The sequence below is a fragment of the Gobio gobio genome (genome assembly GCF_949357685.1).
Source record: "Gobio gobio genome assembly, chromosome: 6".
Classification (NCBI taxonomy): Eukaryota; Metazoa; Chordata; class Actinopteri; order Cypriniformes; family Gobionidae; genus Gobio; species Gobio gobio.
In genome coordinates this window covers 40,282,952-40,308,966 of record NC_137102.1, presented here as the reverse complement: position 1 = coordinate 40,308,966, position 26,015 = coordinate 40,282,952, and the positions used below count along the sequence as shown (strand labels likewise).

At 39.3% G+C, this 26,015-nt stretch overlaps 1 protein-coding gene across 2 annotated transcripts in view; it reads left to right on the top strand.

Annotated features, from left to right (window-relative positions):
* Positions 1–26,015, top strand: part of LOC307127429 (phosphatase and actin regulator 1) — a 74,410-nt gene that overhangs the window by 27,506 nt on the left and 20,889 nt on the right. Inside the window, exons 1-6 of one of the 2 annotated variants that reach the window (XM_079818646.1) lie at positions 14,520–14,857; positions 16,090–16,239; positions 22,204–22,284; positions 22,551–22,655; positions 23,089–23,289; positions 25,232–25,418. In XM_079818646.1, coding sequence (XP_079674772.1) covers positions 14,614–14,857; positions 16,090–16,239; positions 22,204–22,284; positions 22,551–22,655; positions 23,089–23,289; positions 25,232–25,418 — 968 coding nt within the window. In that variant the 5' untranslated portion in view covers positions 14,520–14,613. Of the gene's footprint in view, positions 1–14,519; positions 14,858–16,089; positions 16,240–22,203; positions 22,285–22,550; positions 22,656–23,088; positions 23,290–25,231; positions 25,419–26,015 lie in introns of those variants that run through there. The other variant, XM_079818647.1, reaches the window with a different exon arrangement.

The window sequence follows — 26,015 nt, the reverse complement described above, 5'->3', positions numbered from 1 at the left end:
CACTGGATCTCCCAGCGCTGTGTAGTAACGGTGTCACGTGATTGAGATCGGCCTGTAATTGAGCTTGCGCTGCGTGTCTATTATTGCTCCGAACTGATAAACGGTCCTCCCAGCGTATTGACCATTCGCATATTAAAATATGTGGCATATGTTTCCAGGCATCGAAGTTAGAAATTCCAGTATAGCAACAACACTACAGCCAACATTCAGGAACAGCACACTCCAATGAAGCCTTAAATACTGCCGCACAGGCCCCTCACTAGTGTGCCAGACTCTGACATGTGTCTGATGAGCTGTGTGGGCAGCCCGGGTCCGGCCGCTGACGTCCTGCGCTCAATCTCTGAAGAGCTCATGAAACGAGACAGTGACTCAGCGCTGAATCATGTCTTCATGGCTCTGCTCCGCAGGTTTGCTTGAGTCACGGATGGGCTGATTTTATTTGGAGAGGATGTGCTCATGTGGCGTTTAGCTCCTCTTCAGTGCCAGTGTCTCTCTGACAATGGAGCTTCACCACGGCTGACAATCAACATTTCTATTGTCATTTCTCACACTTTCAGAGCAGTGCAGAACCAAAACATGTGTTTCCGTCATGAAACAATAGTGCAGGATATATCGAAAGTCATTTTCAGTGTAATTTGATAAGAAATTGGGTCTGTTCCTCACTTAAACAATATGCTATGACCTGACTGAGTTATCCCGGTCATATTTCACTTTAATATTTTTTGACCTCATAATGTAAATTATTACTGTGCGTTCACACCGACACCGGCGAGAGTGTCAAAATTCACTCTGGCTGCCCTGCCTACAACGCTGTAGAAAGATTTATGTACGCTCTGACGTAGAGTGAATGCTTGGTCTTTTTTTTAACATTATTTAAAGCTACACTGTGTGATATTTTCCCCCATCTAGTGGTGAAAAGGTATATGACCATCCAGTGAATTTTAGTTTCTGTTCCTCTCAATTCCGATTTCGTTTCAACTCCTACGGTGGCCGATTTAGTCCAAGATTAACATGGCTTCCAGTTCGACCTCGTCCACATTCGACACGGTGCCTGTGGGATATTCTGTGCGCAGTGGGATGGTTGGAACTCAACTGGCCTAATTATTCGGCTAGAAAGAACTGCAGCTAATCCAGAGTGAACTTTGATGATAGTAATGTTTATTCAGTCATCCAATTGCAAGGCATAAACAGGTTTGCGTGGATATGTACATAAATGTGGTTTCTGTGAGAGAACAAATAAGGATGGTAAATATACATACACAGTTAAGAACTGTATAACTATACTTATAAGTTACATTTGTATAATGTAACCGTAAACCAGAGCTTATTGTACCATATATAGGCGCTAAATGCAGCTGCATTAAAAGGAGCGGAGCTGCCGCTGCTGCTGCTAACAAGCGGTGTCCGGTTACAAAAGTGTGTGCGCCGCTTTAATGTTAGCACTGCAGTGCTCTCTGTATAACAATTGTTAATATGCCGATCAGACCTGATACATATTTCCATCAACATACATTACAAGCAAATATTTTCTATAAACGAATAAAAATTGTTGATAACAAAATAACTGAATGATTATTCAAATAGGTGAGCATTACGCTATTGTATGTTGACACAAAAATACTTCTGAGGTGACATCAACTGAATTACGCGATGACACACTCTGAAACACATCTACAATGACAATAACTATTATTACTTACGGAGTTATTAACGCACAGAAAAACCACACAAGGAAAAACAGTATTTTGAGGAATAAACAAGCCAGGAAAACTCTGTATAACTCTGTTACTGGACGCTGCTGAGATGAAAACTCTCTGTGCATGCACCAGACAAGTCTGAACAAGTTGACGCGCACATGCGTGAGGCAGGGAATTTTGTACAGTGCCATCGAGTATTAAAACCGGTTAAAACGCGAAAGGCGAAGCTTGAATTTACGGGTATGTCCCTCTTTGGCTAATGTACTTTCAAGATGGAGGGGCAACATGGAGACCACCGTTAGATCCCATTACCTTATGTATTTTCAATGGCATATTATAAACTTACGAGAATACTTTATTACTTGAAAGAAGTAAATATACATTAATGAGCACATATATTTTTGAAAGAACTAAGTGGTTTTAGCTAAGAATAGACTAAAAAAGTTACACAGTTTAGCTTTAAAGGGGCCGCAAAGCAAACTATCATGTTGATCTGTATTTGTGCAGACTGACCACAAGTACGGTATAACCGTATAAGTTAACCCCATGAAATCGTTTAAATGTGAAAGTAAAAAAAAATTATAGACGGAAAGAACTTAACCCTCTATGGTATGGTGTTGCCTCCAGGCAACATAGTCTATTTTAGTTTATTTTTAATACAATGAAACACCAATTTATTGGTCAAACCTATTTTAGGGAAGAAGAACTCCAATACTAATCAATGAAAGTGCAAAAAATTGGTTGCATGACCCACAGGGGTCCATTTTGTGTCCTGTTTCAGCACATGCGCACAGGTCACATGGCTCCATATTTTTTCCAATGAAAAGTGCATTTTTCACTAGTTTCCGTCCAGTTAATCACCCACAAAAAATATGAGTCACCTTCACTGGTAAGTAAAGAAGTATTTTCTAGAACTTTACATTATATATCATCAAATGTTTTAGAGTTAATAACAAAAAACTGTGTGTTGCCTAAAGGCAACATTGTACCATAATGGAATCGCATAAGGCCATACCAGACACACTAGATTGGATACAAATATAGTATATTTGTAGGGAAAAGAGTTAAAATTCTCAAAATGTATTTGCATTTTTGCATGATTTTGTAATGCACGTATAAGATTAGTAATTCACATACTATAACTGCATATATTATGATCTGCACGTTTTCTATAGCACTTAAAAAAAGGTATAAAACACAACCAATGAGGGTGAGGATGAGGTGTCATGTGATGAGGAAGATGAGGTCATAGTGACAATCTGGCAGGGAGAGATCGAAGATGGAGATGAGGATGAAGATGGATATGATGACTTGATATGAAAACTTGACACGATATATTGATATGATAACTTGACATGATAACTTGATGTGATGGTTTGGTAATACTTGTGTTCCACGATGGTACAATGTTGCCTGAGAGCAACAGCTGAATTTGAAATGTTACTTTTTATTAAATTTGAAATTTGTAATACATTATAAACTGGATAAATGTGTTTGTTCAGGTGTCTGGTTAAAGAAACCGATGTTTTCAATAAATATATTTCTTTTTTCTACATGAAAATGTCAAATGTTTAAATTTGTCCGTTGTGGTACAATGTTGCCTTGAGGCAACAAACTTTTAAAATATAAATAAATAAAAAAATTATGAAAAATTGTATTGCTATTGTTATAGTGTCCTATTTTAAGCAGTAAAAACACAGCAAATAAGTTTTTCCTCATTGAAATCATATTGCGTACCATAGAGGGTAAAGTTACATGTTTGCTAAAGAAATAAACTAATTAAAAGCCATTTGTATGGTGTGGCTTTTGTGTTCATGGTTAAGTGCTAGTCTAATTTCAACATGCAGTTTATAGGAGACGTTTACTAGCCTCTGTCTTTAATTAACATTAACATTCATTTGTTGTTCTGGTTGAAGTGTAGCCTTTTGGTCAAATCGGTGTTGTTTTGAGCAACAGAATTGCATTCCCATTGAAAAACAAGCATTCTAGAGCAAAAATGTTGCCTATGAATAGTGTTGCGCTTCTTATCAAATTCACACCACTATGGATCATCAAGTTGTGGTGTTTGGTGTGACATTGCTCTACCTGTGGAGAAGATGGAAAGTTACTGTTTGGTCAGAACCAAAGTTTACAGCCTCTCAAGTGGAGGAGTTCTACATTCCGATTGGTTGCCGCCAAGCAGTTTCTCTTGAAGCCGATACGGAAGTGACTTAAACTGCAATTCATCGACTGGCCACTTGAAGGGAGCAGAATCTTATTGAGCCCCATGTTAAAATGGCCAACTTTTGTTACTTGGTACAAATTGTGGTTTTGGTCTATATGGCTAATTTTGCCCTTCATGACAATTTTCTATTATCCGAGAGTGACGCGCTGCCAAGATGGCAACGGCCAGCTCGTCCCTACTTTACGCTTCAAAACTGCTCTTTTGACGTCACGAACACTATGTCCATATTTTTTTACAGTCTATGGTTGCCGCTGAACCACGTCATAGCTCATTACCGTAAAATTGACCTGACTTAAAATCTCCTGATGCCCACATCGTCAAAGATGTGGCGCGCCGCTGCTAGCCGGAGCTCGACGCCAGTTCACATTGAAAATTAATGACTTCCAGCCATTTTGACACTCTCATCTGCGGCGGTTTGATTACAGAAGCATAAAATAAAGCATATTTCGTTACCTTTTGGAGCTTGGAAGGGTTCAGTTTGAGCAGATGTTTTATACCACTATCACTGTCCTCGTCAGAGCTCATTTCCCAGGACATTCAGCATCTCGCTCATATTCGCGATCTCACGCATATTCTCAAAACTCATTTTCAACGTCTTCAAAATCAATATTTCTGATCGCTGACAGCTTCTTCACCAGATCCACCATCTAGTGACAGTGGCCCTCATTTATCAATCTTGCGTAGAAACGGGCGTATATGTTGGCGTAAGATTATGCTTACACTCCTCTCACCGCCTGATTTATGAAGCTGTGCGCACCTATGAAATCCAGGCGTACGCAAAACCTGCCCTTGATAAATGCCGCGGCTGAAAACGATCGTCATTAGAATAACACGCCCCTATATACTGAAGTCTCTGCCTCCCCCACGCCCTCATTTTACGCCATGGACACTCGGAAGACGGCAAAGAAGCGAAACTTCTCTGACGTGGAGATCGAGACCATCACCAGGGAAGTGGAAAAAAAACTAAATTGTTTTATTTGGGAGTTTAAAGAGTGGAATTAAAGGCGCCCACAAAAAGGTGTACAGTGGAAATCCAGTTTAAATAGCTTTTTGGATGAGAAATTACCTATCACAATTCATTATTTTACAGCACGTGTTTTGAAATAATATGCATTTAATTTCGTATCACATCACATGTATTGGGGTGTACAATAGTGATGATGATGTGATGTGGAGTACCATTCATTCACATTAATATAATTGCATGACAATTTGTTAGATTCTTATTATTATTATGATTTGTATTATTAATGACGCTTATTGTTATTTAGAAGAAGAATGTCGTTATTATTATTTATTTTATTATTATTTAAAAGAAGAAGAATGTCATTTTTATTATTTTGTCAGTCTGAATTATGTTCAGTCCCAGTCCGTGCGCAGCTGCCGGGCCTAACCAACATCAGGTAAAGCGCACAGGCTCGCAACTGGAGGAATACCAAATGCTTTGGTAAAGTCACACAAATTAAACATTGAAGTCACAAAATGTTGCACAAAAATAAACACTGAAGTTTATAATTACTTCCCTATTCGCACAGGATTAGTATATGTGGGGAGCTCTGGTGATTTGTAATAATCGCAGAGAATGTCTGTGATCTTAATCCCGTGCAAATCGGCCATGTCTGTAATATGTAAAGTAAAAATTCCCCCGCAAATGACCTACCATATTTCGCCGAACACCTAGGTCCTGTGATAATATTAGTCCCGTGCGAATCGGCATCTATTTGGCCGGGATTAGGCGGATCGTATATATTTTTTGCAAGGTTTTTGTGTCCTGTGCGCATTTCTATCTTTATCTTTCATGAAGAATGGAGCTAGGCTGCATATAATGCACACCGTTACATTCCCGTGCGGCCGCGCGGATTATAGGCTACTACTTTCACTTTAGAATGAGCACAATTTGGGAGTAAATTGCTTGAATGGTGTGTTTAATATTATTCTTAATGAAAAACACAAAAACAGAACAGTACAATGACAACTCGCTTAAATGGGCACTTTTACATTAGCTTTGAAACTGAATCTTCCGTCGTATATTGTTATTATATTGCTCAGTTACGTTTTTAATTGCGTCTGTTCTCTAACTGAACGAAATTATTTGTATTACTATAAAAAAATCAAAATTATATCGATACGACTGTTTATAATTTCATACAGCTATATAACGAAAAAACATTTTCAAGTAACATCATAACCGGGAGATAGTCAGTAAATTCGAGTAAAATCACAGCTTATCCCGTGCGAATGTGCCACGCAAAATTCAGATGTGGGGGAGTAATTTCTAAATCACACGAGGTCCCCAGATAATACTTATCCCGTGCTAATAGGGCTTTATTTGTTGTTGTTGTTGTTGTTGTTTTTTTCACAGTGGGTCATAATATAGCATATCTTTGTCAGTGCGTTTTGTGGTGTTAGGAATTGTTTTTCTGCGCATTTTCGCACTAACTCAAAACGTGCGTACACCACCTCCTGAGCTGGCGTAGGATTTGAGCGTGCCGTACACCAACGTCCATATTGATAAATCTCAAAGTCACCGTGGTTTTGGGTGTACGCCAGGTGTACGCTGGAAAATTGGTGTACGCACTTTTGATAAATGAGGGCCAGTGAGACTAAAATTTGAATGTGTTCATTACTTGCTCTGCTGTAAATTGCTGAGCCATTTTTGCAGATTATAATTATTACTGTTTCGTTTTCTGTCTGAGGTAACTATGAGTGAAACGTCACTTCATCATTGTGTATCAGACATTGCCACCTTGTGGAGTAAAGGTGAATTGCACTTATTTTGTCATTATAGATTCATTTATTGTTGTGCAGAAAAAATATATGTACAATCTTACACACCTCTGGTCGTTACCGACCCTATACAATTTTTACAAAAACTAGTGGAAAAACAGGCATTCAATTATACTTTTATTATTTTTTTCTTGTTATATTGTTTCAAATGGATTGATTAAGGAATACTAAGAAGGTTGATGTCTAACTTTAAAAAATTAATGAGGAGGAAGGTAGTGAATGATGTCCCGGGTCGCTAAAGACCCGAGGTATGCATTTAAGGGTTAAGTAACATCACACGACCAAGAGTGCTGTTTTCCTGAATACCACCACGATTGAAAATGTGACACTGATTTCATACGACAGTTCATTATACAAGTAGTACATTTTAAATCATGAACATTTTAGATGCAATATTGACTGTTTTTGTTCTATTAGCATTTTATCAAAGATCACAGCAGAACCACAGTGCGTCTCACAGCTTACGCTTACATGCACACTTTTATGTCATTCCTATTAAAATCATTCCGATTGAAAGATTCGGGGGACAGTTTACATGAGACGTTATTAAAAACCGATCTGGTGTTTACATGTGCTGACTTTCAATCTGAATAATTTTGTGACATGCGCAGTTTGTCTGCCGCATCAGATTCGTAATGTTGCCAGTTATAATAACTGCGACGTTCGTGGATCAATAGTTCAATAGTTTTATATTTATTTTTCTGCTGGCGGACATGCAGTAGTTTAACCTAATTTATGTCCTAACTAATACAATGATTATTTCAACAGCTACAGTATGAATGATTAATGCAGACTCAAAATGAATTCAGTTCATTTATTTTAAAAAACAAAATTAACAATAAAATGCACCCAAATTATGAATAAAAACATAGGATATACAGTGAAACATGAATGAAAGCATTCAAGACGTGCTCAACATCATTACTAGTAGATAAATACTAAACGCATAGATATTTCAGATGATTAAGGAAAGATACCATAATCACAGAGGTATAAATATTAACAAAAGTAACTTAAGTAGATCGTGATAATGTTACTTAACCAATTTGAAGCAGTTGTTGAACTTTTTTTATATAACTGATGAGAAACAGAGAGAAATGTCGACATTGTCCTCTCCAGCAACTTGATGTGTTCCTGGTTGCCATGGCAACTATCAACGGCCACCAGGACTTATACAGTTTATAAACCTATTTATTTGTTGTAAAGTGTAAGAATCACCTCCAAAATTTTTTTCTTTCTGTCAGACACAGTTGAAGCAAAAAAGTGCCTGGGAGGCTGGGACAACGCTGTCAGATGAGATGGTGTACCCAGGCTATGTCTGTGCCATTATTCCAACATTATCTTCATAACTTGTTACGAAATAAAAAGTTTAACACCTCAGAAAAATTAACTTTCCTCTCTTGTCAACGTTATAACCTACTGTGAGTGAGCGCAGCACGCACTCTTTGGTGGTAGAGGCCAAGGGGGTAATCCAGCGCCCGGAAAGCGTACCTTCCATAGGGGCAGCCATTGCTAACCAAGCCATCACCTGCTGTTAGCATCCCATTGACTCCCATTCATTTTGGTGTCACTTTGACAGCGAATAACTTTGCATCTGAGGCGCTTAAAGACTCCTTGTCCATTGTTTATTTCTAAAGAAACACGACAATGTGTAAAAGGCTCCATTACCTTGTATCTTACACTATCGCCCCATAGAAGCCAGTGGCGGTTCTAGACCACGGTAACTATGGGGGCCAGGCAGGGGCCACTTGTGCTTTTAGGGGGCACACGTTAACATTTATCTTAACCAGTAGATAATTAGGTAGTTCACCTGAAAATTCTATCACCATTTACTCACCCCCATGTCGTTCCAAATAGGACTTTCTTATGTTGAACACAATATTAACTTATTTATTTTATTAAACTGTTGTATAAGATCAGTAGGCCTATCGCATTTGCACTCATGCTATTCTGGGTAGAAATACAGAACTTGTGTGATATTGCACTCGTTACTCATGTTATATTGCTTAGTCTATATCATGATGTAAATGTGAGGGCGTTTTCACACTGGCAGTTTAGTTTGAATAATTGGTAATGTGAAAGTTGTCATGCGGACCCGGGTGAGCTGAGCTCAGGGGAACTGAATTCGAGACTGCCTGAAGGAGGTAGTCTGAGCTCGGTTGCGCAAATTGCGCTCGAGCTGTGCTGCGATTCATGGGAATTTGAAAGCAACAAGCTAATACGACTAGCGGGCCAGTGGCGGACCACTGGAGGCAAAGTTGGCGGCCCACCGGCGGCCCGCTGGCATTTTGCTCATCGTTTTCCTAGCGGACCACCGGCGGCAGCCACCACTTTTCCGACAGTGGTCCGCTACCGAGCCGCTGGTTTATAATAAATGTTTTCTGGCCACCCACGGACGATCCACTGGTCATATGATTCACAACTGGGTAATTATAGTTAGATCCAATATAATAATATTTAATGCAATAATGAATCAAAAACAAAGTACACAACTGCTAATAACCATTGTATATGTATTTTTTTGGATAGAGGCAACACAAATGCGTAGCTAAACAAATGGAAATAAACATAAAATAACTATAAACATTATGATAGCCTATTCAAAATATGTACTTTTGTTAATATATATATATATATATATGTATATATATATATATATATATATATATATATATATATATATATATATATATATATATATATATATATATATATATATATATATATATATATAAACAGGATACATAAGACTGTATTATATATTATAAGATAGACTCGGGTGCGCAAGAAAAGTAACCTGCGCATACATTTTATCAGATGACGGTGTATTTAGTTCAATACAACACATGTGTAAGGGATGATAGTGTTGATGATTTACCTTGGATACGAGCGAGAGGGAGCCTGCGGTGTATTCGCGGTGTAGAACGCGCTCTGACGCGGACCACAACAAACGTGCCCAGTGTAAAAACGCTCTGAGTCTAAAACTCAAACAGGGGCATTTCTGCCGCATATCTTGAATTTTATGGACATTCTGGCACTGAAATGGTTTGGTTAATGACATTCTAACAATACAGGTTTTGGAACAACACGAGGGTGAGTTACATTAGGTGTTTTTATTTTCTTTTAGGGGGAACTAACCCTTTATTTTATTCCCAGATTATTGAAAGTCTTTTATTTGGCCATGTACTGTATCACTCGATCTGCAGTCTCTACACGTGAAGTAAAATCATTTCAAGTTCATTTATTTATTTGAAAAGTAATGTATCTGTAATATGATCATGCATGCTCAATTTATAAAAGTAAAACTAAACCATTTATTTTACATGTTTTGTAGCCTACCTGCTCTCTGTTAGCAGACTCTTCGCAAAGTTAGCATAGACATCAAAACAAACATCTAATACTCTATAAGCAACACTGGACAATTGGATAAAATAATATTATTTCTCGCTATATGTGAACAAGACTGAAATTACATTATTCTGTATCTTTTCTCGGGTATGCCTATCTCTGTCATATTCGCACATGAACGGTTCTTTCATTGCGTTGGTCATAATTTATCTTTGGCTGCATCTTCCTAATTCGGAATATGATCAAAGATTACATATGTGGACGTGTTCGGAGAAATTAGCCATTGAAAAAATATATTTTAACTACCAGTAAATGAACGAAATGACTGAATGGAATTCAAAGTCGTCAAGTCAGTAAAATTAATCTCCAGTAGCTATCACTGCTGCGTAAGGGTGCAGTTACATTCAACACAACGTGTATAAAGAGAGCTTATTTTATCTATAATCAAGAGCGTAGCAACCGCTATAGCCCGCGTTTTACAACTATTTGAGCGAATGCAGACTGAGTGACGAATCATTCATAAACAGACATCACTTGCGCGCCACAGCGCGCAGCCTCCTCATTGCTTCTCTGCATTGGTTATTGGTTATGACACAATAAAGTGCTCTTTTCATCACACACCGCCACAGCAAAAAACGCACATTGCAACCAGTTTCAGAACATTGTTTGGTGCGATGTGATTCCAAATTTACGGGGGCCAGAGGGGGGGCCAGGCTTGTTGACACGGGGGCACCGGCCCCCCTGGCCACCCCCCTAGAACCGCCACTGATAGAAGCTGTTTTTGTAAAAAATAGGCTAACAATTGCGTCATAACCACGCGACTCTCGGCGCGCAGAGAAATTACCGTATAGACCTGAGGAGAAGCTCGCAGGCAATCTTTTACTGTCTATGAGGCAATCGGGGGGACGTGGAGGCATAAAGTCCGATAAAGTTAAGGGAGAAGCATGTGGAGAGGCCCATAGAGAGCCAAAAGCAACGTGACAAAACATTTCAACAACGTGATTCAGATTTCACTTTGCACAACTACTAGAAGACTTGCCACTGTCAGACAGGTTGCTCACGTCACATCTACGTCGTCAAGCTCAATCTGAGGCTGCGCAGTACTCTCAGCCATCAGGAAGTAAGTGCTTCTACTTGACTTCACTTTTTCTCTGTGAAGTCTATGGGGTCGCTGTGTCCATTTCTTTTACTATCTATGGTAGGGGTGCGCGCTATATTTCACGTCACACTCTTTATATGTTGGAATTTTTCATTTGATCGGTTCTTGTAAAGGTTTATCCCACCTCTCTCAAACCGATTACAATTTCATTCCGTTTGGGCATTTTTAATCCGATTGAGGTGTTTATATGGAGCATTTTCATTCGGATTGGACTTTTAAATCGATTACAGTGCTCCATGTAAACGCACCTACTCAGTCGTGTTTCATTACTGAATGATTCAGCGTTTGAATGAATCGATTGAATGAATCGAATGAATGACCGTTTCCCATAAATCAACATTATTTAATGCAGTTGTAATTTTTCAGTGTAAATGATTTAATTTTATTGGCAACAGCCCTATAGTGTGCTATTATTCTAATTTAATTTATTGATCAAAGTTAAGAATTTAAAATGAAAGATGAGGCTTACATTCAATAAGATTAGAAAAAAAAAGCCATTTATAGAGGTAAAAATGCCCTCAGGTAAATATCACAGATAAGCACATTTAAATATGTCAAAGCTGATAGAACACTGATGAGAATATTGCTTTAGAATAAATTATATTTACAAGACACGACAAGCAACTTTTTTATTCAGACAAGTGAATGACCGATTTACAAACACATGTCGAGGCTCAATGTCGAGCCCTGCGGTCAGTACTCTTAAAGGTGCAGTGTGTAGTATTTATGAGGATCTATTAACAGAAATTCAATATAATATACATAACTATGTTATCAGTGGTTTATAAAGACCTTGCATAATAAACCATTATGTCTTTATTCCCTTAGAACAGTTTCCCAACCGGGGTCCCGTCTGACGAGAGCAGGGGTGCCATGTAAAAGTCCTTCAAATATATATAAATCTTTTTTTCAAATAATTCTCTCTTTGTAAACTTTGTTCAATGCATGCGAGTGCTGCCGTATGTTCGAATATGACCAGTCATTTTCGCCGCCATCACCCGGGTGTAGTGCCAGAAGACGCGAATGAGAAGTCGTGCGCGCTGTGAGAAAATTTGCCTCTGTGCACTCATCAGAAAGCGTGCACATGTCTCACAGCGCGCAAATATTGAGTTCTCTTTCAAGTCTTGCTCTTGAACAAAAAGTATGTCAACATGTCCATCTTGATGAGTATTCTAGTAGACATAGTCTATATATGCCTTACAGGGCCGTGCAGAGAGTTCTTCAGAGGCAGGGGCTCAAATGTAAAATAGGGGCAATATGTAAATATATATATTTTAGGGGTGTAACGGTACACAAAACTGACGGTTCGGTACGTACCTCGGTTTTGAAGTCACAGTTCGGTATGGATTCGGTACAGCAGTTTTACAAAATTGCTTTTTATTAATTTTTATTCAACAGTGGTTTAATGAAAAAAAAAATTGTGTCTGTCCTTAAATGAATTAAGTTATAACTAAAAGTTTCTTAAAGATAATGCTGTAAACTATAATAATTTAGTGGCTGTAATTTTCATGACAGGTTTATTTAAACATACATTAAATAAACAAGACATCACTAACAGGCTAAGTGGTATTTAATGAATATATATAGGCTAATATAACGCATATATATAGGCTAATATAGTGCATGTATTCAGTGAAAGAGGAGCGATTACACAACATATGATACGTTTCAGTAAGTTGTAATGTATCCTCAACATACCTTTAGATATTAATTTATTTAGGAAGAGATGATCGCGTTCACTCGCGCTGCCGCTTGAAGTTGAACTGATACGCTTCAATCTGTCACGTCACATAATAGAGCGTTAAAACGGCATTTATCGTTTGAATTTCGTGATAAAATGGACTGAATACTTAATATGTTCGTGTGGGAACTCGGATTGAAGTGTGTTCCGCGCTTTAAACAAGCCGACTGTTAACTGTTATAGATTGCATTCATAACCGTTCGGTACACGCGCGCACCGTACCGAAAGCCCGAAACGTTAGTTCGTCTGTCCATGTAATTTTCAACCGATTTATGAATAAGAACAGAAAATTACCGCTCCACTTCACATGCCCAATGGAATTTGAACTTGCTTTGCCAGATCACGATTGGTTGGTGTATATACATGATGACAAACGGGCATTGATGAATTGTGTAATACTTTAAAATATATAATATATAGATTTGTAATTCAACACATTAGCTCTGATTATGGATGAAAAAAAATATTGGTTTACTTTTTTTCCCGTAAGGCCACACACTCTCTGAAAGGACCATATTTGGCTCGAGAGCCGCTTCCGAACAGAGGAAAATCAGCTGTCAATCAAAAGGCACGCAACCCATAGCAACGCGTTATGGCAACGCCTCAACAGAAATTGTCCGACTTTTGAGCCGTTCGTTACTATTGTATACATTGTCATCAATGTCATGTTATAATAATCACATTTATTTAGTTTTATTGACCACGATATTATCATTGATGTGTCTGAGAGGGGCACTTTTGATTCATTTTGAAAAAGGGCAGGGGCTCGAGCACCCAAAGACCCCCTCTGCACGTGCCTGATGCCTTAAGTAAACTTTGAGAAAGATGACGCAAATCCGTGCATTAGGTCTTAAAGGGATAGTTCACCCAAAAATGAAAATTGAATATGAGTTTCTTTGTTCTGTTGAACACAAAAGAAGATATTTAGAAGAATGTTTGTAACCAAGCGGAGAGAGCAACCATTGACTACTATAGTATGTTTTTCCTTACTATGGTAATCAATGGTTGCTCTCTCTGCTTGGTTACAAACATTCTTCTAAATGTCTTCTTTTGTGTTCAACAGAACAAAGAAACTCATACAGGTTTGGAACAACTCTAGGGTGAGTAAATGATGACAGAATTTTCATTTTTGGGTGAACTATCCCTTTAAGTTTTGTGTAAAATGTCTTCACTTATGGTGGTAATGATCATAAAAATAAAAAATAAATTCTTCAGTTCATTTGTCACACTTGGAAATTTAAGGTCAGGCTCATTGCACTGTGGGATATGTGTGTTGTTAGTACAATAATGCATACTGAGACTTCACATAGTGTAGGCCTAACTGTAGGACTTGTGTGTTATGCTGAAATTGTTTGTGTATGTATGTGGAGGCAAATAGATCATTCCAGTTGGTAACTGTCAGTGTGTAGAAATAAGAGTGACTGATAGAGTGAACCGAGCATAACAATCACTGTGCAATGTGCATCAGCTGTGATTTGAGACACGGCCTGCCCTGCACCGATGGCTCCGCCTGCAGTTCCAGTGTGTGGGTCTAGAGGGGGCACAAGGACCGGCGTACACACTGCGCGCCTCCGCTTGAGAGAGCGCGCGCCTCCTTTCAGTCCTGCTCAGAGACGCACTCATCTCCACCATCATCCTCATCATCTCCTCCATCATCATGTCTGTGGTGGATCACACAGTCATGCACGGCATCTGGGGCAATAACGCGCCCGCGGGGAAGCCGAAGAACAAGGGCTTCAGCCTGGTCAGGATGATGTCTCTGAATTACAAGAAGGAGAATAAGAATCCGCAGCAGCAGCAGCAGCATCACAACAACATGCCCTTCATGATTCACTGCCACATTGGCAAAGAGATCAAACACATATGCAGCAACTGCAGCCGCGGCAGCCACGCGCAGGACGGTGAGTAAACCGCGCGCGTTCACGCCATCACTCGCGTTTCATTTGTCTTCAACAGTATGTTCATGTGCGTTATATAGATGGACGTCGCGTTCGGCTTTTGTTGTATTTAATTATTATTTTGTACACATGATGCGACTGACGCACGTGCGTCGCGTATAGCGTCACGAGCGTCGCGTTTTTAATATGGCGTGTCATGTTAAAATAGTTGGATCTGAATCTGAATTATGTACCGTTCCTGTCATATGTAAAGTCGTCTGTCAAGGGTTAGCTATATGGGCGTCTTTACTGTTTTATTGTTATTGTGGTTTTCTACCCCCCCCCCCCCCCCCCCCCCCAGCCAATTTCATTGGTCGACTCAATCATTCTGTCAACTGTCAAAAGAAGTTCAGATGTTCAATGAACAGTGCTATACTTAGGTTAAAGTCAGCATGGATTAAAACAAGTTGAGCTTGTCTTTTTTTCCCCTAGTGGTCCGTGTCAAACGCTTTTCAAACAAGAACAAATGTAGGGCGGGGCTTGGTTTTATCCGTGGGGAATTGGTTGGATGTTTAGATTGTTGTGGTTTGCTATTGGTGGATCTCACGTGAGTGACAGGTTGCCCCGCCCTCGTCATCAGAGAAGAGATGTCACTGCAAGAGGGAGTGGAGTTTTTCACAATGCAATATTCACTGCAATATTTAATATAATTGGATTTTAAGGTGAAACTTTGGTGAAAGGCTTCTAAGCCTCTGTTTATAGCTGTTTGTCCACTGACTTTGGAAGTTGGAAGTTGTCCACTGACTTGAATGGGATGTTGTGGTTTGGTAGCGTCGCGTTGAGCTCTTTCAGTGCAGATCATACAGTCAGACCATGAGCAAACGTGCCGTCATATTAAATCCCATGGTTTAATCCTCTTCATTAAATTCCTCTTTGATTAATGTACGTCACATGCGTGTTAATGTGATTAGGGTGGAGTTATAAATACCTGCTGCCTGTGAACAGCACGTGCTCGAACATGTCCTTCATCACAGAGTCCTTGCGTGTTCTGTTCACATGAGCCTGGTGTTGAGCTGTGATGATGCTCTACTAGTGTGTGTCAGTAGGGACGGTGTTTGACCTACTTCTGGCGCTGCAGTTTAAACACCTCCAGTAGCAGAGAAATGGCACACAGTGTGCCGTTCGCAGAGAAACCGTGTGACGGGAGTGACGCTCCTGTGTGTTGCTCCAGTCTGAGCCTCTGTGTTCCTCCACAGCAGAGGAGGTGGAGAAGTTGGCCTCCATCCGCTCCGAGTCCCTGGTGCAGCCCGTCCACTGCAGGAGCAAGTTCGCCACCCTGGGACGCCTCTTCAAGCCCTGGAAGTGGAGGAAGAATAAGAGCGAAAAGTTCAAGCAGAGGTCAACAGGTAAACGCTTGTTTCTCTTCAATAGGCTTCGATAATACAATTCACATTCATGTAGTGGCACACTTGCATTCAGTTCATGCATTGACTGGGAATCGCATTCACTAGTGTGAGCTACAGGAAAACTGTCAGTCTTGCAAAACATTGGGTTTTATATAACATCTGCAAAATGCTGGCAAGAACGGCAAATATATTTTAGAAGTCAGTTTTTGTCTCTAAAGATAATTGTGAATTTAACTCTAGCCTGATGTACAGGCTAAAGAGAATGGACCCCAGTATAGTTCCCTGAGGGATTCCTGTCATAATTTTACACTGGGCAGATTTTACATTATCAATAACAACACATTGCTCTCAACCCTGTATATATGACTCAAACCATAAGAGTGCCTGCTTTGACAAATTAAAAGATGATAGTTTTGACATAAGGAGGCTATGATTTACGGTATCGAAGGCCTTCTTTAAGTCCAGGAACACTGCACCCACCATGTTTCCTTTGTCAAGTGACTGCACAATATTTTCCAATAATTCACAGATGGCAGATTCAATTGAGCAATTCTGTCTGAAACATACTGTTGTGGGTGCAGATAGAGATGTGTTTCTAAGCATTTAATTAGTTGTTCTGAATCTATTTTCTCCAATAATTTAGACTCTACCGGGACTAGACTTATTGGTCGAAAGTTACTGGCATCTGCAGTATTCCCGGACTTAAAGACGGGCTTAACTAGTGTTTTTTTCCCAAGTATCTGGAAATGTTCCAGTTTTAATGGAGACTATATTGAATGTGTCTCTGGATAAAGTGGTATTCAGGTCCGAACTAGCTTTAAGTACCACTGCCTGGTCCACTTCTCTGATGGTAAAAGAGTTCTCATCTGCTGTTGAAATTAAATTGTTCCTAACTTATATTGTTCCTGTTTGTCTCATCATCTGAAAATTTAGAAGCAAGATCATGTACAAATTTAATGAAATACTGATTAACTGCATAGAGACAGAGCGACACGCGTCATAATCTGAAGACCACGCCGACCGGGGGGGAAAACAATCAAACCGTCTCCATTGACTTTGCATTGCGGGAGGCTGCCTCCTTGTCATTTCGGACTTATTACAAAAAACTGAACAATGTATAAAAGCTGATATGTGACAAAGTGAACTGCAAACAAGCTAAACAAAACCCAGAGGCAAAAACCCAGACGTTTTTATAAGCTGTTGACCCAAAAAACTAGCGTTTAAGGACAAAAAAGTGGATTCAGGCCATTGAGACAGAGCGCTACAGGTCATATTACACTGATAACTACGGCGACTAGAGGGGAATGTAATCAACGACAGGAAATATCATATATAAAACGGACATTTGGATATTTGACTTAACAGTGACAAAATGTTTACTGCACACATACACATACTGAGACATACTGAGTGTCAGGATCCCAAAATTTACCCATTCATCCTGCTGAAGCGTCACTTCGTATTGCATGTATCCACTTTTATCTTCTTAAACGCTCGTTTTTTTGGGTCGACAGCTTATAAAAACTTATTTCTGTGTTTTTTTATAGCTTGTTTGCTGTACACCTTGTCACAAATCAGCTTTTATACATTGTTCTGTTTTTTGTTATAAGTCCGAAATGACAATGAGGCAGCCTCCCGCAATGCAAAGTCAATGGAGAGCGTTGGATAATTTTTCTGATTAATCGGATAAAAAGCCTTTTTATTGACAAAAAATGTTTTATCCTGCCCAATGCTGTCCTTCAAACAAACGTGTCAGCCGAGTGCTATGAAAACATACATAGTGAATATATCTTACCCTTACATAAATTAACCATGGTTTTACATAAGTTAACCATGGTTTTACATAGAATAAAACAAACAAAAATAATATGAATAAATCACAGGATAATTGTAGTTATTCAATGGTAACCACAAATTAACCATAGTCCATAGTTTAACTATATGGTATTTGTGTGTTTATACAAATGGTAATCAATACGGCAAAAACATGGTTTTATTATAATAAAAAAACATTGTTTTACTATCTAATAGAACCATGGTTAATTTTTGTAAAGGTATTTAAATTCCTACGTTAAAATGATATGAGAGAAAAACAAAAACACACTCAGTGTTAGCAGATAAGAGGAATGTTCTGCAGGAACACACACACACACACTCTATGGACACACTGCCTGTTATTGTCATTTCTTTATCCTGTAGAAACGTCTTGCATTTATATTCATTTGATCCCTTTACAGTTAGTACTCTCATAAAATACTTAAATTACATGTTGACTTTTTAAAACTAAATTTAGAGTCCAACAGCAGATATTTCAACTAAATGAATGTTTTTGCGCTGAATATTATTGGTCTCCCTCTCGACTGCGTTCTGTCTGTTTGAAACTGACTGTCAGGTTTTCATGCAAAATGGAAATAATCCCGTAAAGTAGTAGCATTTACAGATGAGATTATAACTACTGTTCTCTATATAGATCAGTGGATATAACCTGTAAAATGAACGTTTTGCGCTGACACACATTTGTCAAAGCAAATGACAGGGTATGTTAAACACTAATGCATTCGCTTGAAGCTTAAAATAAACAATTCTCATGTTTTGGGCACTTGGATCATTTACCTTTCCTGCATCAGCTCACTCTGTTTATATATAAAATAATAATAATAAATAGTCCCATAGTATTCAATGGCTGGCCGTAGTAGGTGATTTCGTTTAATAATGTAAATGTAAACTCTTACTTGTCTGAATTGATATATCATTCAAGGGAGAAAAAGATAATCTACAGCAATTAATCACATGCCTTAACTCTTTATCTTTCCATTCTTCCTTTTGTGTGACTGACTGAAGTTTGGAAACTGCTGCTGTCACTTGAAAACTGGAAGGCCCATGCACCCCTGGACAGCAGACACAGGGGTGGTACAGTAGAGCCGTGGAAAGATTGCTCTCTCCTCCTTTTGACTGATGTATTCCCTATCAAATTAAGGTCTACTGTACAGTAGAGATGTCAGTTAAAGGGTTAAGTTATGTTTTAGGTAGGGCTGAACGATTAATTGCATTTGCGATAATATTGCGATATGATAAAACACTGGTCACGTGACACGCGAGAGTAAAGTCTGCGAAGAAGCATCAACTTAGCACGTTACACATATCATATACCTGGCCTTAAAGAAAAAGGGGTTGAGGTTGGAGAAAATGTTCTCTCTCCAATGATTCCGAGCTTAGATTTTAACTGCAGGTGCGCGGTGGCGCTGCGTGTGTTTTAGAAACACCCGTATTCTGATTGCTTCCATTATCTCTCTCTCTCTCACACACATATACACACACACACAAACATACAAACCATAAAATAATTACATCTTTTTCCCACCACGGTACGTCCCCAACGTAGTTTTCATTTTTATAGTAATAAAATAATTTAGTTCAGTTAGAGAACAGACACTAAAATTAAAAACTTAACGTGTCTGACTAAAACAGCATGAGCCGAATGAGTCGCAGCACAAACGCAGTAGGAGTCAGATTTCATTCATCACGAGCAAACAGCTGATAAACAAGATGATCACGGAAGATCTGGTTTCAAAGCGAAATGCGCCTATTTAAATGAGTTTGTCATTGTACCGTTTTCTTGTTCTGTTTTTCATTAAGAATAGTAGGCTAATGAACCCACAATTCAAGCAACCCGTCCCTGAATTTGACGCTAATTCTAAACTGAAAAGAAAATGAGCACGGCCGACCAGCATTCATTCACGGCCGCATTTTCATTAATTCATGGTCTCGCAGTCATTCACTGTGCGTGTCCAGTCGGGCGCGTTTTCAGTTCATGCCTATGGAAGCTTAACTGGAATTCATTGAGAACACTCCGTTAGGCCTGTCGCGATATTCAATAAATCAATTAATTAATTAAATAAGCTCGATAATTTTCCTGGCCGCGATAATTTCCACTTGCATTCTTGTTTGTTTTCCTCATCTCACACTCTCTCTCTCGCTGACTGCGCGCGCGCGCCTTGTCCGTTTGGGGAGGTAATTATACTCGACGCACAGGCTGGGTGCCTTTTGAAGCTTTGATTGTGTTTACAGTGTGCAATATAACATGTGTTCATGTTTCGCGTGTAAAAAAAACGCAGTATTTTCCACACAATTTACTTATCTGTATACCGCTGTTTTCACTGTCCTAAAAACAGCTTGATGATTTCCTTATTCTATTAAGTCCCTCCTTCAGAAATACGTAACGAGTTCTGATTGTGCCAGCGGTTCCCGATTGGACAGCAGCTTAGCGCACGTTTCCCGGAAAGGTCACGTCTCTTACCATAACGGGGAGATGCATGCGCTCAAAGTACCGCGTCCCTGAAGGCCAAACAAAGGTGATTTGACTCCGGGATGAAAATAACAGCGTCTGGGACATGACGACAAACACACTCTACAACACTTCCTCTTCTCCACGTGGGAGAGCAACAAGACCACGCCCCCTTTTTTGCGTATTCTTGTGGGCGGAGGTTAGTCAACAAACTGTTCTATTGACGTCATTAAAGCAGGGAGTACAGGGATGTAGTCCAAACCGGCTGTTCGCTGTAGGCTTTGAAAGGGAACTTCTGTTAAATAAAATATCTTGCTTGGCATTGAACTTTGAGCTTTATCATTTTACAGGTATTATTTATGCTCTAACAGCAACATTACACACTAACTAAAGTTTGAAAAATGTGATCACGAAGAACAGGACCTTTAACAATTAAAAGAAAAAACAACAATAAGAACCGTACAGAACCGAAAACCGTGACCCTAAAACCGTGATAAAAACCGTGGGCTTTGTGAACCTGCCACCCCTAATATGCACCTAAAACACAATCATCCGTTGCAGTTTTCATCCATTTTATTTATTGTTTTTGGTATTTATTCAAGTGCATTTTTGTTAACAGACAGAGTCCATTGCTTTTATTGTTTTTGGTTGTTTTGTTCATTTATTGTGGATATTTAAAATGTTTTCCATTTTCAGTGTTAAATAGTCTTTAGAAATAAAAGTTTATTGATCTTTGAAAAGGTGTACCTGCATTATTATGCCATTATCATTATTTTAGATGAAACTGGTCTCAGAACGACAATATTATCGTTTATCGCAATAATTTCTTGGCCAATTTATCGTCCAGCAAAATTTGTTATCGTGACAGGCCTACACTCCGTTATGAATGCCCGAGCGGCCGTGCGCATTTTACATTCGCTGAGTGAGATCCAACCCCTATGGGCAGGTTAAAAACATGCAGAACTAGCTCCTACTACTGGCTGTAGTCTTTAGCCTCTGGCCAAAAAAGCCTCCAATGACGCTAGATGGCGTTTTTTGCGTCGTCGTGAGTTTTTTTTTTTTTCAGACAAAAAATACAAAAATCTCTTGTCTCAGGGGGACATAAGGGAGGGAAGCACGGTCATTTGAATATACTACCGGGTTTCTACTGATACAAAGCTTAATGCTAATCGGTGAAGTAACCCTTTAAGACATGACCGACTCTGTTTAAGTGAAAACTCGCCAAGAAGTTAATTTTGACATATCTTTGTGTGTATTTTTCCGTTTAAGTGCACACCTGAAGCCCAAAGTAGCCTGTTGTCCATGTTTTGCTCAACGGAATTTGCGCACACAGAATGCCGTCTGGGGACCGGTGTCTCTCTCGCAGCTCAATATGCTTTTAACTCATTTAAAAATAATAATAATAATTGTATTGAGCACGTCAGAAGCCATAACTAAACTTCTATTAATCACATCCATAGTCAATAAATCATCTTTGAGAGCATGGGTGCCCCCTGGTGGTTCAGAGTCCCTACGCAACTTGCGTATTCTGCGTATAGGGAGAATTGGCACCGATCTGATCTCTTAGTTAAAGCGGCAGCTGACTCTCCCGAACAGAATTCTTTCGTGTCTGGTGTCTGGGTGTGGGCTCTCTTCACACAGTATAGCCCTCTCATCAGTGTTCTTCATCTTTGTTCCAGCGCTGGAGAGGAAGATGTCTGTGCGTCAGAGCCGAGAGGAGCTGATCAAGCGAGGAGTGCTGAAGGAGATCTTTGAGAAAGGTTACAATCACTCTTCTACATCAGCTGGACAGAGACCAACATCAGACCTTTTGAGGAAAGAGTTCCTCATGTAATGCTTATTTCATATGCAAAGATGTTATCCAATCACAGCAGAGGCCGTTTACTCTGAGGTCTTAAAGGAGACACGCCCCTTTAAACCAAAATTAGAGTAGAAAATGGACATTAATTTTTAAATGATGACAGTTAATGTGAAAATCCTTTAGACATTATAAGTGCACCTCAGGAAGCTGTCTGTGCTCCGTCAGACTCCAGGGTCCAAGGACTGATGCAGGACGTTCGGCTGGAGAACGGGCAGCCATCAGGGTCAGACTGTGACCGGACATCAGAGCTCACAGACAGACAGAGGACGGGTGAGTGTGTCTCATCAACACTCTTACGCAACATTTATTGTGTATCATTTATTGGTTTGATATTACAAAACCGATAACCCAATGCCAATATTGTAAAAATACCAGTAAACCTGATTATGCAAACTCACAGCAGTGAGAGTCATGTCATGTGTGATGATTTGGATTCAGATGTTGTGTTTCAACCTCACTGTGTGAAGATAATTAAAGCGTGTACATGCGATGAAATGGCATGAAAGTTGTTAAAAACGGCTTTTTTTAGCTTAGAAAATGAAGCACTTTATGAGCTGAATAATGTGCTTTGTTCTGCTGCGTCCAGCTCAGTGCTCGTCCTGTTCCTTCTCAAAGTTAGTAGGACGTTAGTGTCTCATGTGAGTGACGCTCTCCTTCCTCATATAAAGCTCTGAAACTCTGCTTCTGAACTCTGTGCTCTCAGCCGCCATGGACTTCCGTGCGTCTCTGGATGGAGGAGTATGTGCTCAGGACAACACACTCAAGTCTCTAACGCTTCCTCCCAAAAAAAAACTCACCTTCCATGGTGACCTTCAGGAACCTCCCGCCAAACCTCAGCTTATCCACAAACAGCCTCCCGCCCTGCCACCGAAACCCTTCTCCAGACTGTCCAATCACAGCACAGGTGAGACACAGACCTTCTCCAGACTGACCAATCACAGCACAGGTGACACACAGACCTTCTCTAGACCAGTGGTTTTCAAACTTTAAGAGCGACCCTCTATTTTTTTATTGTCATGACCCATATATAGGCCTACAACCATTCAAAGTCAAGCATAATACTTCTATACAAAGGGCCATTTGACTGTATTCTCCATTAAACCACTAGATGGCACAAATTCAGCTCAGCACTTTTCCAAAGTGATTTGCACTAATTTGATCTAGCTATATATGGTTAACCAACAAGAATTTTAACCAGTTATTCGTTTGTTGCATGCTTCAAAATACACTACAAATGTAATTTTTTTTATGTTTTTGAGAGAGAATAAAAACGGGTAAGTCACATTTTATTGCATTCAGAAATAATACCGGTAAATAAAAATAAATAAAGTGAAATGTTATAATGTACTACAAACATTATAAACACTACAAACATGGCTATAGGTTATTTCCCCTTACTCCACAACAAATACTTTAAATTTAACGGTATTCAGAACAGAACGAGAATTAAAAAATATAAGTAGGCTATAACTTTAAAGCCAAAACGAAATAATTGAATGAGAAACTGAAAGTAACCAGCGAGCTCATGTAGCCTAACTCTCTCATTCAAATCCAAATGTTTCCATATTCGCGATGTATTTGGATGCTAAACCATTATATATTATAGGCTTTATACTTCACTTGCGTCCCAATATTGACGGAAAAAATCATCCTCTTCACATGTGCAAAAATGTGCTTGGGAACACCACAATGGCGGTGCTCACGCTGAGTAGACTGCGATGTCAAGTTTGCAATGCTGGAATATGTTGTGTGTGTGTCTGTGTGTGTGTGTGTGTGAGGTGCCAGCGCAATCGAACAGAGGAAATACTCCATTATTTTGGTCATACAGATAATAAGAATAGGACATTGTTTTGTCGTCTGGGTTTCCTTTCCGTGAACTTGTTTGAGGAGCGCCGCGCCTCACAAAAATGAACCAAACTCAGTATCTGTTAATTATTTAATCAAATTTATTTTGTGTTTTTATTCCTTTTATATTGGCCTATAGACTATGATTTTATTTTTAATGTAACTCCATCATCCTGGCGACCCATTTTTTAAGTCTCAGCGACCAGGGTTTGAAAACCCCTGCTCTAGACTGACCAATCACAGAACAGGTGAGGCACAGACCTTCTCCAGACTGGCCAATCACAGCACAGGTTAGACACAGACCTTCTCTAGACTGACCAGTCACAGCACATGTGACAAACAAACCTTCCTATTTCATTTTAAAGGATTTGTTGTGGAGCGAGGGCACTAAAATAGCCTATAGCTATGCTTATAGTGTTTATAATGTTTGTTAACATTTTGCTTTATTTACCAGTGTTTTACATTTAATGTAATAATAAAATGTGACTTATCTGGGGGAGGGGGGATTTCTCTCAAAAGCGTTTATTTGTTGTATGTATTATGTGTACCGTATTTTTTAAACATAAGCATTCCCATACCCAACCTAATATTTGGTTGGAAATTTAAAAATATTTTATTTAATTTTTAATGAAACCTGAGATTTCTGTCCCTCAATTAAAATTTTTTTCACTCAGCTTAAACTTTGATGCTTTAAAAAGTCCATAAAGACATGGTAACTCTACTTCATATGAATGAAGCAGTCTTTACATGATGAACAGATTTAATTGAGGCTTTTATTCAAATATGAGCATTGTTCAGCACACAGAGCTCATTGAATACGGTAAACAGAAGCTCAAATGTGCTTGGCATGAGAGAACCAATGAGGTTTGTTCTGACATGTGACGCAAACATAAATGTGGTGATTTGTTTTATATGAAAATATTTGCATGAAACAGATGTTGGTGAATGTTGCTGCCTCATTGTAATGGTATAAAATGACGCTCTGTCTCTGTTGTGTCCAGACTCGTGTCTGCAGGGAAAGCCGTCTCCTCCTCTACCTCCCAAGAAGGTCATGATCTACGTGCCGCCCTCCTCGTTCAGCCAGTATGGTCACCCACTGCAGCTGCAGTACGGCACCGTTCACCCGTCCAGCCGCATCATCGACGAGCTGCAGAAGACGCTGGCGCTCGCCATGCAGAGACTGGAGAGGTGTGTGTGCTGGTTCACAGCTCCACTGCAGTTCATGGGCTGCTGTTGAAAATGCTTCCACTGCTGGATGCCAAACACTTTAGCGTTGTGTATCTTTTAGTCAGAATAATTCACTCAATCCTAGGGATGCATGATATATCGGCCACCATATTGGTTTCAGTCCATATGTTTATTTTTAATGTTATCGGCCCGATAAGACAATTTGGCCAATATCTTTAAGCCGATAAATAATGAATTATAATCTAGTCACTTCAGATACGCACTGGATGGTTTTGAATTGCTTGAAATATGATTGAAATTACTTCAAAAAGGAAAATACAGTGAAGTGCAGTCATATAGACTACATAAAATTATAATGAGAACATCATAATTGTGTGCTTGTGACATGGATTTTTGTGATCAGGCTCTCAAAAATAATATATAAAAATTGGATTTAAATTTATCGGCCAATATATCGGTTATCGGCTTTCAGATATAAAGAATTATCGATTATTGGTAAAATGTTCACATCCCTACTAAGTAGACTGTCATTCAAAAAAGGGAACGTCAACTAGGAGTGTGAATATACACACCGTAAACAAAGCAGTGCTCGCTTAC